Consider the following 16,636-nt stretch of genomic DNA (forward strand, 5'->3'; position numbering starts at 1 on the left):
CGGGTTTTGCTCCTTCCTCCAATTCGATGGTGTGCTCAAACCCTCGGTGTGGGGGTATACCAGGTGGAATGTCAGAGAAGACCAAACTATGCCCATTCAGAACTGACTGAAGTTCCTCATCCTGGTAGTAAGTCGGTTGCCCTTTCACAGGTTTTGTTGAGATCAAGCAATGTGTTGCCCAGACTACTTCATCATGTCTGAAGATGGCTTCCATTCTTTTGGCGGAAATCTCCCTCGGGCCGCCATTCGACATTCCCCTGAGAACTACCTTCCTGCCATCAACCTCGAATGAGAACTCCATCCGTTTGAAGCTCTGTGTGTACTGGTCGAGGGTCTCCATCCATTGAATGCCCAATATGACATCCGTGTCATCCAGATCCACAACAAAGAAATCATCGGTCACCATGTAATTTCCCATGGTGATACTCAGTTGCGGAACCAGGTGAGTGCATGATAGAAGATTGCCTCCTGCCACCTTGACATCGAACCCTTCACGTTCCTTCGTACACAAGCCCCTATGGTTGACGAGTGACGAGTTTATGAAGTTGAGCGAGGCTCCACTGTCGAGCATAACAAGAACTCGTTGCCCTTGGAGTGTACCACGTACTCTAAATACACTGCACCTCGGGGTACTCGCTAGTGTGGCGATGACGCCACCCCTTCGTACCAATGTGGAGATTCTCTCCGCCAGGCTGGTTTCTTCGGCCGATTCTTCCCTTGGGGTTTTGCTTTCTTCATGCTCCTCTTCTCCGTCAGACATTACTTCAATATAGTGAATCTTTCCTTTGCCCAAACATCGGTGGCCTGGTTCCCATGGTTCTTTGCAGGTGAAACACAACTTCTTCCTTCTGAGTTCCTGTCTTGTGGCTTCATCGAGCGAAGACCCCTTCGGATAGGGTTTATTATTCTTCTCCCTCGGAACGAAAGGTGGTTTGGTAGGTGCAAAACTTTTGGAAAAGGAAGATGTTGCCATGTTGCGGGCCTTTTTTATTGCTTCCGTGAGCGTGCTGGGGTTGAACCCTTTTACCCAACCTTTCAGTGGTTCCATCAATCCGTCTATGAACAAGACCACCAATCTCTGCTCTGAGATGTCGGTCACCAACACAGAGAGTCTCTGGAATTCTGTGATGTAACTGTCCACAGATCCTGACTGCTTTAGTTGCGCCAACTCCTTGAAATTGAGTTCTGGGTCCTTCCCGTCAAATCGATCTATGAGCTTCTCTGTGAATTCAACATAGGAAGTTATCTGGTCATGGCCAAGAGTGACCATTCCATGATGCCACCATTCATGTGCAACCCCTTCCAGGTGGAGTGCTGCAAACTTGATAGCTTCATCTTCAGGCATCGGGTTGAGTAGGAAGTAAGTATCTGCCTTTTGAACCCAGGCATGTGCCGAGGTCGCTCTGGTCCCATCAAAGGATGATAGGTTGATCTTGCCAACCTTCCGTTTGATGTCATTGTTATAGTGTCCATAATGGCCCCGACTTCTGCCGCTCGAGTATTTCATCCGGAGCTCCACATAATCCTTGAAGGATATGTCCCCTTCGAGATTTGCATCCCTCCAATCTTGACTCAACTGTGCTTGCATCTCCTGAAAGGTGGGTTCTGGCTCCCCCCGTGGTGCTTCGGATTTTTGAGGAAAAGTCGGCATCAGCGGCCGTGAATGTGAGCGTTGGACATTTGACCTTCCCGTGACCGAATCATCACCCTGTCCATTTTGTTCTCCATTTGTTTTTCCCAAGGCCAATTGTCGTAAGGTTTCCTCCATGATTTGTTGTCGTTGCTCTCTCCTCTGGTTAGGGTGTCGTTGAGTTGAGCTTGGCTTTTGGTTAGCTCCCTTAATAGTGCCATGACTTCTCTTGTAGGGTCCTGTGGTTTGCCCATTCGATCGACTGAAAAGTACCTCCTTCTGGTGTACACTTGCATCCGCTACACGACAGGCTAGCAAGATCACAAGCTCTGATACCATTGTAATATTCCCTGACCGTACTGGTGAAGGAAGCAAGGGTGTATGATGGAGCAGTCGTACGGTGCTTGAGTAAAGGCCGTATGGTGAAGGAGACTGGGCGTACGACTGTCAAGAAAGAGCCGCATGGTAGTGTTGAGGAGGCCGTACGGTGGTGCCAAGGTTGTGCGGTGGTGCAAAAATAGGCCGTACGGTAGTGTGAGAATGGCCGTACAACAGTGTTGAGGAGGCTGTACGGTGGTGCAAAAATAGGCCGTACGGTAGTGTGAGAATGGCCGTATGGTAGTGTCGAGGAGGCCGTACGGTGGTGCCAAGGCCATGCGGTGGTGCAAAATAGGCCGTGCGGTGGTGCAAAATAGGCCGTACGGTGGTGTGAGACTGGCTGTACGGTAGTGTGGGAGCAGGCTGTACGGTGGTGGGGAGGGAGTGTAACCGTACGGTGAGGGAAGGGTATGGTAGACTTCAACTTGTGAGGGGGTTAATCTCCCGCAGGTGTATTGAATGATGAATTCGAAATATTAGGAATCCTTTATGCATGTAAATCAGATTAACGAATACGCAACTGCAGAAGTAACAATGATGAAATTCAAGATTTGCCAGATCCGGAACAAGAACACTGAAGAGAGTAGGGTGAGGGGTGAATCCCACCGAAACTGCAAGTACCAAATAGGGAGGGTCTTTCACCTCCGAAATGGCGGTAACCAGAACTCCAACAGGAATTCGCACAAGACAGAAAAATATCAAAATTCGCATACCCCCAACAATGACTAACACGGCCAAATATATGGGCTCCGAGAAACTTCCCAAAGGGTTACAAACGGGCCGACATGACCAACCAAAACTTGCCTAATCTAATTAAATAAAAGGGCCCGAAATATTTGTTATCAAATTTGGGCCTTACAACACAGTAATTAGATTTATTATTTAATTACATCGGGGATATCACAAATATCCGCATGAAGTAGGCGTTGATTGATTCTCCTTTCTTCATGGTTATATGATTTATCTCTCTTTTTAGAGCCAAGGTTCTACTGGCATTGGATATCTCAAAAGCGTCTTCAAGTGCTTTGAACATGTTGAAAGCTGTTTCGTGTTTCTTTATAATGGGCATAATATTGTTTCTTACCCCATCGACTATTATTTTGATAGCCTTATCATTTCCTTCTCTCCAAATTGCTTGATCAGGTTCAGTCTCAGGTTCTTTGGATTCAGTCTTTACGAATGATTCAACTTTGTTATCTTTTAGTATCATTTGAATTCTAAATTTCCATGTGGCGAAATCGTCACCTCCTGCAAGTCTGTCTTCAAATCTGATAGTGCTGGCCATTGATAGAATTGTGATTTTGAATATATACTTGATTTGAATTTTACGTAAAATTGAACAGCCTCAGGTTCGATTTAACTTGGCTCTGATACCATGTAAAAGATGTTCAATTTACATTCAATATGCAAGTTATATTTCTATTTTTTGATATGTATTATTACGTTCTTATTGTATATGTCTAACTATCTTCTTGCTTGTGGCAGATGAGAGGAGCATTTAATATTTTCTATGTCCTATCTCAAGAATGCCACTAACTATAAGTATATGACAAAGGAGGCACGATCAAGCAATGCCTTGATCGGTCATGACCGATCAAGACATTCCTTGATCGTACCTTTTTGTTTATACTAACAAAGGCATGTTATGGTAAATGCAAATCGGTGATCACAACCAATGTTTATCGGTGTATTTAACCCAACGCTAATGACCGATAGTATATCGGTGGCTGTCAATGCTAACAGCCGATAGTTATCGGTGTGTTAGCCTTGACAACCGATAACTATCGGTGATTAATTCATTGCCACCCGATATATATTATGGTATACTTTATATGCAACCCGATATAATATATATTCAATTCAGTATATATTAATCGGTGTGATCATTATTTATGTTTAGTTGTTATTCATCTAAATACATAATTCATTAGATAGATGAATATGTGATTATCCATAGATTGCTCATATGCAAATATAGAATCGCTATCAAGGATGAATAATTGCTTGATGATTTTATCATAGTTAACGATATGATAAATGATTGAATGAGAGACTTCATTTATCTCTCATTCAATCATTTATCTTACCGAAGCTATTATGTATTAACAGAATTGACTCTACCTAATATAGTAGTTGCAAGCTAGGTATTGCCAAAACCAGTGGCTTGCTAATCTTTTACTTAAACTAAACAAATGCCTTTTGTTGAATTCTACCCTATATAAAAGACTTACCAAATGCCATCAGGGAATATAAATCATTGCAATTGCAGAATATGATTCGATAAGCTTGCTCAAATATTGAACTACCCCTAGAAAACTCTTTGCCTCAATCACAATGAAATTCTTGGATCACTTCAAAATGGCTTCCACTTTTACTAAATTCTAAGAATAGCTAGATCACTGTTTGATAAATTTTGATCTCAGCTACTTCATAGACTTAGCTAATCTTTGATCTCAAACTTAGACAACTATTTGGTGTATTTGGTGACTGCTCTTTTTAAAAGTTAACTGAATATTTGCCTATGTAATCAGCAATATGAATATAAACAACAAAAATCTATTTTCTACAATTCATGGGTTAAACTCTATTTTCTCTATATCTCTATGCTATGGAAATGCCCTTAAGTTTAAAAAAAGTCTATTTTCTCTATATCTCTATGCTATTGTCTATTTTTTTACAATTTTTTATCATTTTTTAAAATCCAAATTTTTACCCATTTTTCCAAAAATTCTAAACTTTTGTTTTGCCAAATTTTTTCCCAAACAATTTTTGCTGCTATGATATAAAGCAATGCAATTGTGGAATATGATTTGATAAGCTTTCTAAAATATTGAATTAACCCTACAAAACTCCTTGCCTCAATCACAATAAAATTCTTGGATCACTTCAAAATGGCTTCCACTTTTAATAAATTCCTAACAATAGCTGGATTGTTGTCTGTTAAGTTTTGATCTCAGTTACTTCATAGACTTAGCTAATATTTGATCTCATACTTAGACAACTATTTGGTGTATTTGGTGACTGCCCGCTTAAAAAGTTAACTGAATATTTGTCTATGTAATCAACAATATGAATATAAACAACAACAAATTATTTTTTACAATTCATGGGTTAAATTCTATATTATTTGCTCTCTATATCTCTATGCTATGGAAATGCCCTTAATGTTTTTTTAAAATAATTTTGTCTCTTTTTCTACAATTTTTTATGTTTTTTTGCTGCTATGGCCAAACAATGGGTCTTTCCAAGTCGCGCAAGGTCAAACTTCAAACAAACTCTACAAAAACTGAAAACCACACTCCAATATATGCAAAACTTAAACACATCAAGAATCTTCATGGCTGTAAACCCCAAAAACTTGAAACTTCAATCTGCACAAGGGTGATTCTTAAAATGAAACCGCACTGGGTCTATCTAGGGATTATCTTTCAAATCTGAAACTAGAAATCTAATAAGGGTTTTCATCCTCAGAAGATTGTGGAAAAGCACAAGTTCAATTTGGTAGCATAACGATATGTGGATTGAGGTGAATCCTTAATGTTTTCAAGAACGATGATGTTTGAGATTTGCTGAGGGTATGTGGAAACACATTGAAATGCTAAATGAGCAAGTTACATGTATGATTTGAAATCACTTCTAGTGACCCTCAAAATCTCCGATCTGCCTGAGGTCACTTCCACTTGCCCCTAGATCCACGACCTGCTTGATGGTGACTTCCAGTTGGAGGTCAAATCCATGAACTTCAGCCTTGGTAACTTCCAGCTAGCATCCAAAACCCCACCCAAGGACATGGAAATGTTTATGCTGTTAAGAGGTGAATGATTTCAATGTTCAAGCAAAACAACTAATCAGATTGGTGAAAATATGTGAATGAGTAAAGAAGAAGATAGCACTTTCTGTTAGAGGTAAAAATCATGACACCTTATGCTTTCTTCCAGTGTACCTCCAAATCCATGACCATTGCCAGTGGACCTCCAAATCCACGACACCTTATGTGACTTCCAGTATCACCTAAAATCCACGACAGCTTATAGGCACTGTCAGTGCCCCTCCAAAAGCCTGATCACCTAGTAGGATTTCATTTCCAGTCAAGGTTAAAAAGCCCGACCATTTAATGACTACTGCCAATGGTACTCTAAATCTGCAACCATCTCATAGTCACACTTCCAGTTGGACCTCAAAAGTCCGACCTCCCAAAGCCAGTGTCAGTGCCTCTCCAAATCCTTGACCCACTTAGCATCATTTCCAGTGGGGCTCAAAAAGCCTGCCCATCCCAAAGTCATTGTCAATGACCTTCTAAATTCACGACATGGGATAAGGCATGAGTTTAGCGCTAAACATGAGATGGTGGCCTACATGGGATAGACGTTTTAATTCAAAATTTTAAAGGCATAAGGCAGGTTGGCCTTTACACATTGGAAAACGAAATTACAAAAAATTAAATACAAGTATACAAGTCGGCCTTGTGAGAAAATAAAAATCAAAAGACAATTCTCCTAAGATCAGCGCTTATAAGAGAGAGTTGATGATCACTTCATTTGATCATCAACTCAAGCGAATTTTGATATTCTTTCAAAAGTAGCAATTCACTTTCAAAGAGGGACGGATATCTTTCAGAAGGGCGAATTCCTTTCAAGGTCAAGCGAATTCCATCCTAGGGGAGGCGAATTTGATTTGCAATCAGCAGACACAAAGCCTGAGATCAGCAAATTCTTCCATTGGAACAGGCAAATCGCCATTGTCAGCAGTGAATCATTCACAACAAAATCAGCGATTTTGATCTGCAATTATAGCAAAAAATCAGCAAACTTCATTCTTCAATTGACAAACCTCTCATACCTTTGCAAATTCCAAAGTTGCCACAGCTATCATTGAAACAAATTTTGCAAATCTCAGAGGCAGAATTTAATCATCAGCGTTTTAAAATAATCACTTACAGGTCTGATTTTTAATCATTTTTCATCAGGACCAGATCTGATTCTGTGATGTTACAGTAAAAAATCAGGATTTAGAAGGACTTAGAGAGATTAAATTTCTTTCAAATATTTGTTTTCAAAACCCTTCATTTGATGATTCGTGTGTTTTAATTGAAATTCATTGTAATTTGATAATCATTTTTGAACAAGGTCTGATTTTTGACAGGCTAGGGTTTGAATTCCACCTAGGGCTTAAATAATTTATCGAAATATTGATTTTTTTGCTATCCTAGTGAGTGAATTTCAATCTTGTATACATTAACACCCTATCTCAGTCCTAACTTAGACAACTCTCGCAGGTGGAGCATGGCAGCCCTGAAAGTAGGAGCGATTCCAAGATAAACCCTCATCAAGGAAGCTGCTTGAAGGAAAAAATTTCATAAGATCACACAAGGAGAAGAAGAATATCACACCTTCAAGGCAAGAGAGAGGCATCATGACCTCAAGTTGTGCATGTGCAATGATCAGCACCTTCAAGGACACCGTTGAATGAAGGATGAAAAGTCAGCAAAGAGCATGTAAGATCAAGAGCGAAGATATTCAAAGACATCATATTGATGGTGAGGAAGTGTTGTGACCTAATTCACACATCGCCCCATCGTAGACGGGGACCCCCTATTTTCGCTTTTTTAGGTTTTGTCTTAGCTCTGCATTTTCATAAATCTTCATTTTAAGAGAGTTAGGAGTTAAGAGTTTTGAGGTAATTCCGGGCCAGATTGAGAATTTATGCTCAGATTTGAATTTAAATGTTGTCGAAGTGTTCAGAAGGTTTGAAGGGCGAAGATCGCAATTGCTTTGGGTCATTTCTGACAACCTGCTATTTTTAGAATTTTTTGCTTTTTTTGCTTTTTTGAAAGTGACATTTGGGTTTTATTCTTTGAGCTATTTTATTACTACCCATTTTGTCAGAATTTGAAAATCTCGCCTCCAGATATAAAAAGCAGGGCTTCGAAAATTTTACTTTTTTCTGGGTTTCGTTCTTTAGGTCGTTCTGATCCTACCCATGTCTTCAGATTCAATTTTTTTTTGCTTTTAAGTGTAAAAAGAAAGGGTTTGAAATTTTTTGCTTTTTCTAAGATTAGGGTTTCAATCCTCATGTCAAATTATTCCTACCCATGTTCTCAAATTTTGAAAATTATGTCTTTAAGGGTAAAAAGCAAAATGCAAACCCTAATTAGGGTTTTGTTCCAAAAGATCAGCTATAATATCAGTATCCATGTTCTCATATTTTAGAAATGAGGTTTCTAAGTGCAAAAAGCAAGGTAGAAACCCTAATTAGGGTTTCTGTTCAGATGAACCAGCAAGGTATCAGCATGACATGAACACTGTTGAAGGGTTTCAATATGGCACATTGAAAATTTCTCCCAAGTTGGAGAAGTAAAAATGGTAGATGTTCAGACAAGTTAGCAAGGTTCAAGGGTAGAATGGCAGACGATCAATTAAAATTGTCTAAGGATGTCAAATGTGGAAGAAGTTTGAGCAGGATCAATTAAAAAGTTGTCCAAGAAAATCTATCCAACAAGTGTTAAACTCCTGCTAAGAGTTAACTAACCCATGGAAAGAGTTATTAACTCCTGCCTAAGGTTAAGCTTATTCATGCACCAAAAATGTCTGACAATTTTCAAAGTGCACCTCATGTCCAAGAAAAATTGTCCGACGGATGGCAAACCCCTACCAAGGGTCAATTGACTCACGGCTAAGGTTAACAAACCCCTGCTCAAGGTTAAACAAACAAGAAACCAAGGCATGAAAATGGCTAAGTGTATGCAACTTTCATCATGTCTTCTAAAGTCCGCCTTCTCAAAGAATTTTCAAAGCCCCCCTTGTCCATCACATTTTCAAAATACGCCTAGGCAAGAAAAAAAAATGGCATAAGCAAATAATAAAATATGTCCAAATTCTTTCCAAGTCTGCCTTAAAAACATGGCACAAGGAAGATGTGCAAAGTTCGCTAAAGCTTGAAGAAGAATGTAGGGTCCACTTAGGTTAAGTGGAAGATGACATGGCATTCCAAAGAGTTGAAGATGGCGAGTATGATGCTGGACAATTAGAGTCGATTAAAAATACATGTCAAGATCATATTCTAGAAAGAAAATAAACTTCTAGAATAAAGCAATTAAAACTTGCTAAAATATGATGCAAGCTTCAAGGAGAAATTCGAACTTCTTAGAAGATGGAATAAAACATTAAAATTTTCTAAATTTGCAAATTCCCTTCTAGAAGAAAGCAATGAGGAGTTCGATCTTTCTAGGAGAGCACTTAAAGCATTAAAACTTTCTTAAATCCACTTTCTTAAGTGCCAAGTAATGAAATTCAAACTTCTAGAAGAAGGCAAAGGGTTTGAATTTCCTAAAGATAGAATAAAACAATAAAGCTTCTAGAAGCAACTCAAGAAGCTATAATGACAAGGTTTTAACATCACTTCTCTTTGCCAAATCCAGAAGCAAGTTCGAACTTCTCCAAGGGAGATCAAAGTGAGCGGTTTTTATCAGATTCATGCCAAAATCTGATCATATTATCATTGATTGGTGAAATCTTACTCATACTTTTGTTGGATGGATGATTTCCTTTCAACGTGCAAAGTTATTATGAGATGTTTTAAATATGGATGTTTAACTTCTACTTGGAATGATATCGTTCAATTGTTGGTATCCTTCCTAAGTGTGAAAACCTTAAGCATAACCTTATAAGATTGCACCCGCTTTGTGTAGTTGTTCGAGTGTGGCGAAACAAAGTGTCGTTTCCGGTTTCACCCAGTCATTACTGTCTCTTGAATTCACAGGAATAGCTTACTAGTATAGAATCCCTAAACCTTCATCCTTTTTATCTTTTTGAAGTTCTAAACCAGAAAATCCAAAAACATAGAGCATAAGTTGTTAAATCTGCCTAAGTTCAACTTGTGAGTGATACTAGTTAACAAATGTAAGTCCCCCTTGAGATTTTCAGCACACACTACCCAAGCAGCTATCCCACTAAAGTCGCTCGTTCGCACCTATAGACCTTGGAATCGCCTTGTGGTCTTTCTCGCAATCTTGGCACAAGATAGAGTATCCTTGTGGTATTTTATTTTAAGTGTTTGGTATATGATAAAATGTACACCAGCAAGAAGATGTTAAGGCAATTTTGAATCTCCTTTGGAAATCAAGAATCATTGCCAGCATAGCAAGAAAGTAATCCGAGATGGAGACTTAAAGTGAAGGTGATCAAGTCAGAGAGATGATGCAATTTGGGAATATCCCCCACCACCACCTCAATCACTGTAGGTGCTTGGAAATGTTGAGTATTGAGAGATATGTCTCAATCACCTACAACTTGTGATGAGTAACAAGGAGCAGGTAACTGTGGTGGTGCCCAATCATCACCAACTCACCTTCATTCATCATTTCAAGTCAAGGCGTCCAGATTCAATGCACCAACTCATCCAATGAGGTGAATAACTACCACATGTGGGCACAATGTCCGATGTACTTACCCTCATCATTTATTGGCCAATCATTCAAGGAGGGACATGTGTCCTATTTATTGTAATTTTATCATTGGTCAAACATTAAATGCTTGTAATGGGTGTAACAAACCTTAATTAGGGTTTTTTATCTTTCAATCTTGGCCATTGATGTGGATTTGATTCTAGCCATTCAATTCTATTGAGAGCATTATATAAGGATTTCTCTTCTCATTTGTAAAGGTTAATAGTTAATAGTCAATAGTTAGATAGCAGCCAGAGTAGAGTAGGAGAAAAAGGGAGATTGTTGTCAAGACTTTGTTGCAAGAAGCATGTTAATTTTATTGAAAATATGGTGAACTTCATGTGTTGATTCAACATTTTGCATGGTCTCTACTTCTCATTTATTTTCATGTTGATTAGATGGATGGAAGTTATTGTGGACGATTAATGATGAAATCCTTATGTTCATACCACTAGTATTTCACTAATTGTGAAGTATCTTGTGTGGTCAACTAAACTCTTTACAAGCTTAACTTTGATTACTACTTGTTCATTGTTATGCTGCCGTTGGTAGTAATTTGAACATCATTTTTCTCTCCTTAGAAGATCGCACTAAAGTTTGTGGAGTTGTTGCTTTGCCATGCAAAGCAAAGTCTAGTTGAATTTCACTAAGTCATTCATAGTCTCTTACATTCTAGGATTAGGTTAGCTTCCTAAACCCTATCTCTTTTATCTTTTGTTTTAAAATCAAGTAAACTTCCACATTCGAGCAACATTAAAACATTCAGGTTCAATGTAAGTCCCCCTTGTGATTCCAGCAAATCACATCACAATCATTGAGTCTATCCAAATATAAAGCCAAGACTTGACTATTGGAACCTTAGAGTCATCTTGGTTGATTACATAGTTTAGCATCCGAGAGGTCTTTGTTCAAGAGGATAAGATACTAAGTATTTTATTCTGTGTTTGAAGGTATCATAAAAAACACATCAACAGGTACCAACATGTTCATCATTTTTGAACCCAAATATATTAATTCTCTATGGTTATAATTCAAGATCTTGGGAGACATGCTAGAATAGTAACAAATGAAAAGAAGTGATGATTACAATAGAATCCTAACACTTGCCAAATAATATTAATAAACAAGTGTGCAAGCTGAAACATTTAGTATGTGAACATGGGGAACTTTTGGGGTTTACTAAAAACCCTAGCCATCTTTTAAAACTCCAAATCATGAACTCTAATTTGAATTTTTTTTCTCGTAGAATTGTGATTTGTGGCTCAAACCCTATCTTCATGGATGCCAAATTACACATTTTAATGGCATGGGTTAAGCCTGCACCACAAATTTTACTCATCAAATATCTAAAACCATTGTGCCTTTTTTCCTCTTCAAATGTTAGTGCTTAAAAACTAGCTTTCCAAATCTCAAAACATTGTACCATATTTTGAATGGGATCTTCAAACACATGCTTTAAACCTTGATTATTAGCTCCTAAAATCCTAGTTTCCTACTCAATGGCTTTTGGCTCTTCTCTTGCTTTGAGTAAATGAGGAAATCTAAAATCAAAGAATTCATTTGTCAAAGGAAAGCCTCTTGCTCTTTGCGTTTTGGGTACATGGGTGTTGGATGCACCCTTTTCTTTTTCTTTTTCTTTTTAAATTTTTTTTTTTTGAAAGGGTGCACATTGTGTGTGCAAGATGTAGTTTTTCCTATTGTGGGCATGCTAGGTATTCTAGGCATGCCACTTTTTTATTTAATAAATCCTTGGGCTTTTGTCTATGTTTCCTATTGTCACAAAAGTTTGCACCCTTGCTGAGCTATCAAATCATCAACCTCGTGAAACATGGAAACAACCCCGAAGTGTGGTACCTTGCGCAAAGGGGTTGAATCTCTGGAGAAGGTCGACTTCCTTCTCCATCCAAGTGCAGATGTTGAACCAACTCAACACTCCAAACTCTACTTCCAAACCTATTCTAACTTGCAAAGGAAAAGGGAAGAGGGAAATGCTAAAATGAAGGAGGTGATGCACCAAGATAAGAGATGTTCCTCTCCCCACCCCGAAATGACACAAAAAATCAATTGAAATACCCTGGAGATGCACAAACTTCAATTGCATGAATGACCCCAAACACATGTATGGAGGTTAGAATTTGCTGAATGTAAAAAAGGGGAGAAGATTTCCCACAAGTCACACTCAGAAACAAGTTAACACAACATATACGTGAGCAAAAGACATAAAACATACACTTATAATTAAGGTAAGAAAACATACACAACATGCATAAGTTGAGGAGAGGCAAGAATGATGATTTCAATTCATTTTGAAGCCAATGACCAAACTTATAGTTGTAGAAATGCAAGAAAATATACAAATCTTCAAAAGAAGTGAAAAACATGAAGTAGCTCAAGCCAGCAGGGAGAGAACCCTTTACAATGAGGCTTAACAGCCTATATATAGAAAACTGGTAGCAGAGAAGAGACCAATGGTCGAGGGGAAACCTTGACCTTGGCGTGCACAGGAGAATGTCAGTCTGGGAAGGTAGGGAAGTGCACAGATCTGATATGGTTGTGCATGCAAGAAACCTGGCCATACCCTGACAAGGCAATCCCAAGAAGAGGAGTACTTCTAGAAGGTGGATTGTCTAACATTCCAAGGTTATAGCATGCAGATTTGACCTGAAGGCCATCAAGTAACCATAAATAAGCGTGGCCCTGGACTCCACTTGATGGCAATCTTGCAAAACATTAAAAGTGCCCATGTAGCTCCATGAATGAAAGTAGACAACTCGCAAGGGTTGGTGGAGCATTAAGAGCCCTGAGTGTTGATCATGTCATCTGGAACCATTGTTGGAAGTTGGACGTCGAGCCCATAGAAAAATGCTGCAAGGGGAGAGGAGACAGGAACCTTGGAGCTCCAGGATTTTGGGGTTTTGGGATTTCGAGGTTTGAAAGGAAAGGAGGAAAAGAAGGAAAGGAGGCTTTGACCTTGGGGGTTACAGGATTTTATGGTCTAGAAACCTAGGGGTTTTGGGATTCCGGGGTTCGGAAGGAAAGGAGGAAAGGGAGGAAAGGAGGGGTTCCGAGATTTTGGGGTCAGGAAGGAAAGGAGGAAAGGGAGGAAAAGAGGCTTGGAACCTGGGGGTTCCGAGATTTGGAGATTTGGAAACTTGGGGGTTTTGGGATTTCGAGGTTTGAAAACCTGGGGGTTTTGGGATTTTGGGGTCCGGAAGGAAAGGAGGAAAGGAGGAAAGGAAGAAAGCTTGAAACCTTGACAAGATAACACTTAACATGTCATGATTCCATTGGTTTTTTCCTTGATCAAATGAGGTAGCGTTGGTCCACAGAACATATCTCTGATCGATTCTCACTGATGGACCAAGGGTGTCATAAAATGACAACATTTCCTATCCAGGGACATTTGGGGGATAGGGGATGGAGATAGAACATCGCCTCCCTATCCCTAATACTTGAAGTTCTTCAAGAATATCTCTAAGACATCTCCCAAATTGGGGGATGTTTCCAAGGTTGGCCCTGTTCTATAGAAACATTTTGGGGATGATTTGTTGGCCTTGATATCCCCTATTTGCCAAATTCATGTCTCCATATAAACCACTTAAAACATAAAATACAAAGCCCTAATCCTTTATGGGGGATCCTGTTGTGACCTTTTTCACACATCGCCCCATTGAAGATGGGGACCCTCTCTGTAATGTCCCCTTCTCATTGATGTTCTTTCAGAGGTCCATTAGCCTATTCCTGAGACCCATAGGCTAGGTGGAATAAGTAATCAGGGTCTAGCATCGATGAAACGAGGACTTACTATTTTTAGTAAGTCAGGGGATGACCGTTCTGGTGCCATTGTCCGACCGAACACTCCTTGCTTTGCCTCTGGACGCGATGATCATATTTTTCTGAGCATTAATTCTTGACTTACTATTTTTAGTAAGTGGCTGGGTGGCACATTTCTATTTTTGGCAGTAGTCAGGGGTTTGAATTCTGCAGCAGTTTGTGGTCGTCTGGGTTCAGTTTCATCTTGGAGGTGATAATAATCAGTGCGGGAGATATTTGCAACATAATTAAATATTATTTCCTTTCCTAAGGTTAATATTTAATTAATCTATTTTTTGGCTGCTGGTTTATTAAATTTGGGATTAATACCTGTTTAATCCTAAGTTTGGGCGAAATTCAATTATTTTATGGGACTTGAAATGTTTTTTTAAAAGGGATATTATTTCACTTTACATTGCCATTTTGTGCCTAAGTGTCCAACGTGGGTCCTCCCCTCTCTTGGGCGTGACTTTTGACTTAGGGAGTTGGGCGCTACTCTTGGGTCCACATGAAAGTGGAATGAAATTCAAATGCAAGCGTGGAATTTGGAGGGATGTCATTTGGATTTGAAGAATGAAGTTATAAATATGAGGCTTGGGTTCCCATTTGCACCATCTTGAAAATCTGTAATGTTATGCTGCCGGATTGGCGACAGAACTTGAGGCTTCGGAGTGCGTCTCCCTAGTGCTACCCGGTTTCGTACTTGAAATACAGTACCTAGCTGTGCCTTGTATTCTCCTATCGCTTTTAGAGCTTTGCCATAGACATCTTGGTGTTGCAACGATTCTGGACTTGCTGGTTTTGCCTGTGGCTGAAACACATTTTTGCTCACATCTCTCTGCTGGAGCGTCTGATAGTTATGGGTATTATTCCTATCTTCCTTCCCAGCACTGGCAAATAAGTTTGTAAGTTTTTAGCACATTTGTTTGAGTATTGATTTAATTATGCAAAATTGAAATTCCTAGTCTAGGCGTGGGTTTTTTGGGTTGCATTGGGATGCGTGCAAAATAAAAAGAGGGTTGTTTGGGGTGTGGCTGTGATTGGTTGTCATTGTATTGGATGTATGGTGGGATTGGGCTTGATTTGAGTCAATTCGGGTAAAAATTGAGTGAGTTATGAGTATTTTCATGTTTTCATGGGCTGCTGGAACTGTACTTTCAGCCTGCAGAGCAGTGTAACAGAAAATTACAGTATTGTGTAGAAATCTGCAGTTAATCTTCTCATCTCATCTCCATATTGTAAGGATTGTTTCAGTAGTACTGAGCATCCCATTCTATCTGCTTATTTTGTAATTCCCACTGCATAAGTGGAAGAGGCTGGCTTGCCGCCTTCTCAGTTTTGTAATTTAGTTTTCTTTGATAAATAGTCCTCCCGCTGAAATATGCGGTAGAGTGATGTTTTAATGTAATGTCCTCCCGCTGAATAAGTGGTCGAGTGATAAAGTTCAATGTTTTGGTCCTCCCGCTGAAATATGCGGTAGAGTGATTGTTAATGTAATGTCCTCCCGCTGAAATACGCGGTAGAGTGATTGAACTTCTATTTCTTGTAATATTTCCCTTGGTCGGTTTACCGCCAAGAAGTTTAGTTTCTATCCTGCTGGATAAGCAGAAGGGGATGGCTTGCCGCCCATGCAGTTGTAATGTTCAATTTGTTTATTGATGCTGACGATCCCCGGAACACCGTATGCTCTCACCCTCCCAGTCTGGGCTCTCAGTGAACAAAAGGTGTAAGGGTTCCCTTTAGTTGTTTTGCTTATTACTCTAACCTTAACGGGTAATTGTTGTGGATGAATTGCTATTGGCCTGAAAAAACAAAAACAAAATTAGTGGGATATTACACTCTCCTTTCCCGCTTTCTATGGTTTTTTTTTGTTGTTAGTGCCCGTGGCCTTCCGCTTCAATTTTGCTCGGTTTTGTCCAGTTTTGAACGGTTTGAGTCCTGAAGATTGAAAGTCAGTTTGTGCAAGCCAAGTGATAACAGAGTCCGGATACTGTTAAAGTTCCTAGAAAGGCCAAAGGACGAAGAACGCAATTGATTTGAACGAATTTGAACAATTTTCTATTTTTAGAAAGTTTGCTTTTTTGCTTTTTCCTATTTTTTAGGAAGTTTTGTTTTTGGCATTTTTAGCCCGATCCCGGTATGGCTATTTTTAGAAAGTTTTCCCTATTTTTTAGGGATGCCTTCTTTTTGCTTTTCGGAGTGGGGACCTAGGGTTTGCACTAGTACCACTGACCAACTCCGATCGTGATCGAAAACTTTCAAGTTTTGACCCCAAAAGCTAAGTTCATACATTTTAGGGGTCATGACACTTCAGATGGTTTGCCTGAGTATATTTCAAATTTCAAGTTAATTTGGTTAAAATTGAAGAAATT

The 16,636-nt window shown here is 39.3% G+C and overlaps 1 protein-coding gene across 3 annotated transcripts in view; it reads left to right on the plus strand.

Moving 5' to 3' along the window:
* LOC131077114 (uncharacterized) overlaps nucleotides 1-16,636 on the plus strand; it is a 99,937-nt gene that overhangs the window by 41,847 nt on the left and 41,454 nt on the right. Inside the window, exon 1 of one of the 3 annotated variants that reach the window (XM_058014554.2) lies at nucleotides 7,304-7,544. The exons of the other annotated variants lie outside the window; for them this stretch is intronic. Within the exon in view, the coding sequence (XP_057870537.2) occupies nucleotides 7,481-7,544 (64 nt within the window). The 5' untranslated portion in view covers nucleotides 7,304-7,480. Of the gene's footprint in view, nucleotides 1-7,303; nucleotides 7,545-16,636 lie in introns of those variants that run through there. 3 annotated transcript variants of the gene reach the window in all.

The sequence above is a fragment of the Cryptomeria japonica genome, chromosome 10 (genome assembly GCF_030272615.1).
Source record: "Cryptomeria japonica chromosome 10, Sugi_1.0, whole genome shotgun sequence".
NCBI classification, from domain to species: domain Eukaryota; kingdom Viridiplantae; phylum Streptophyta; class Pinopsida; order Cupressales; family Cupressaceae; genus Cryptomeria; species Cryptomeria japonica.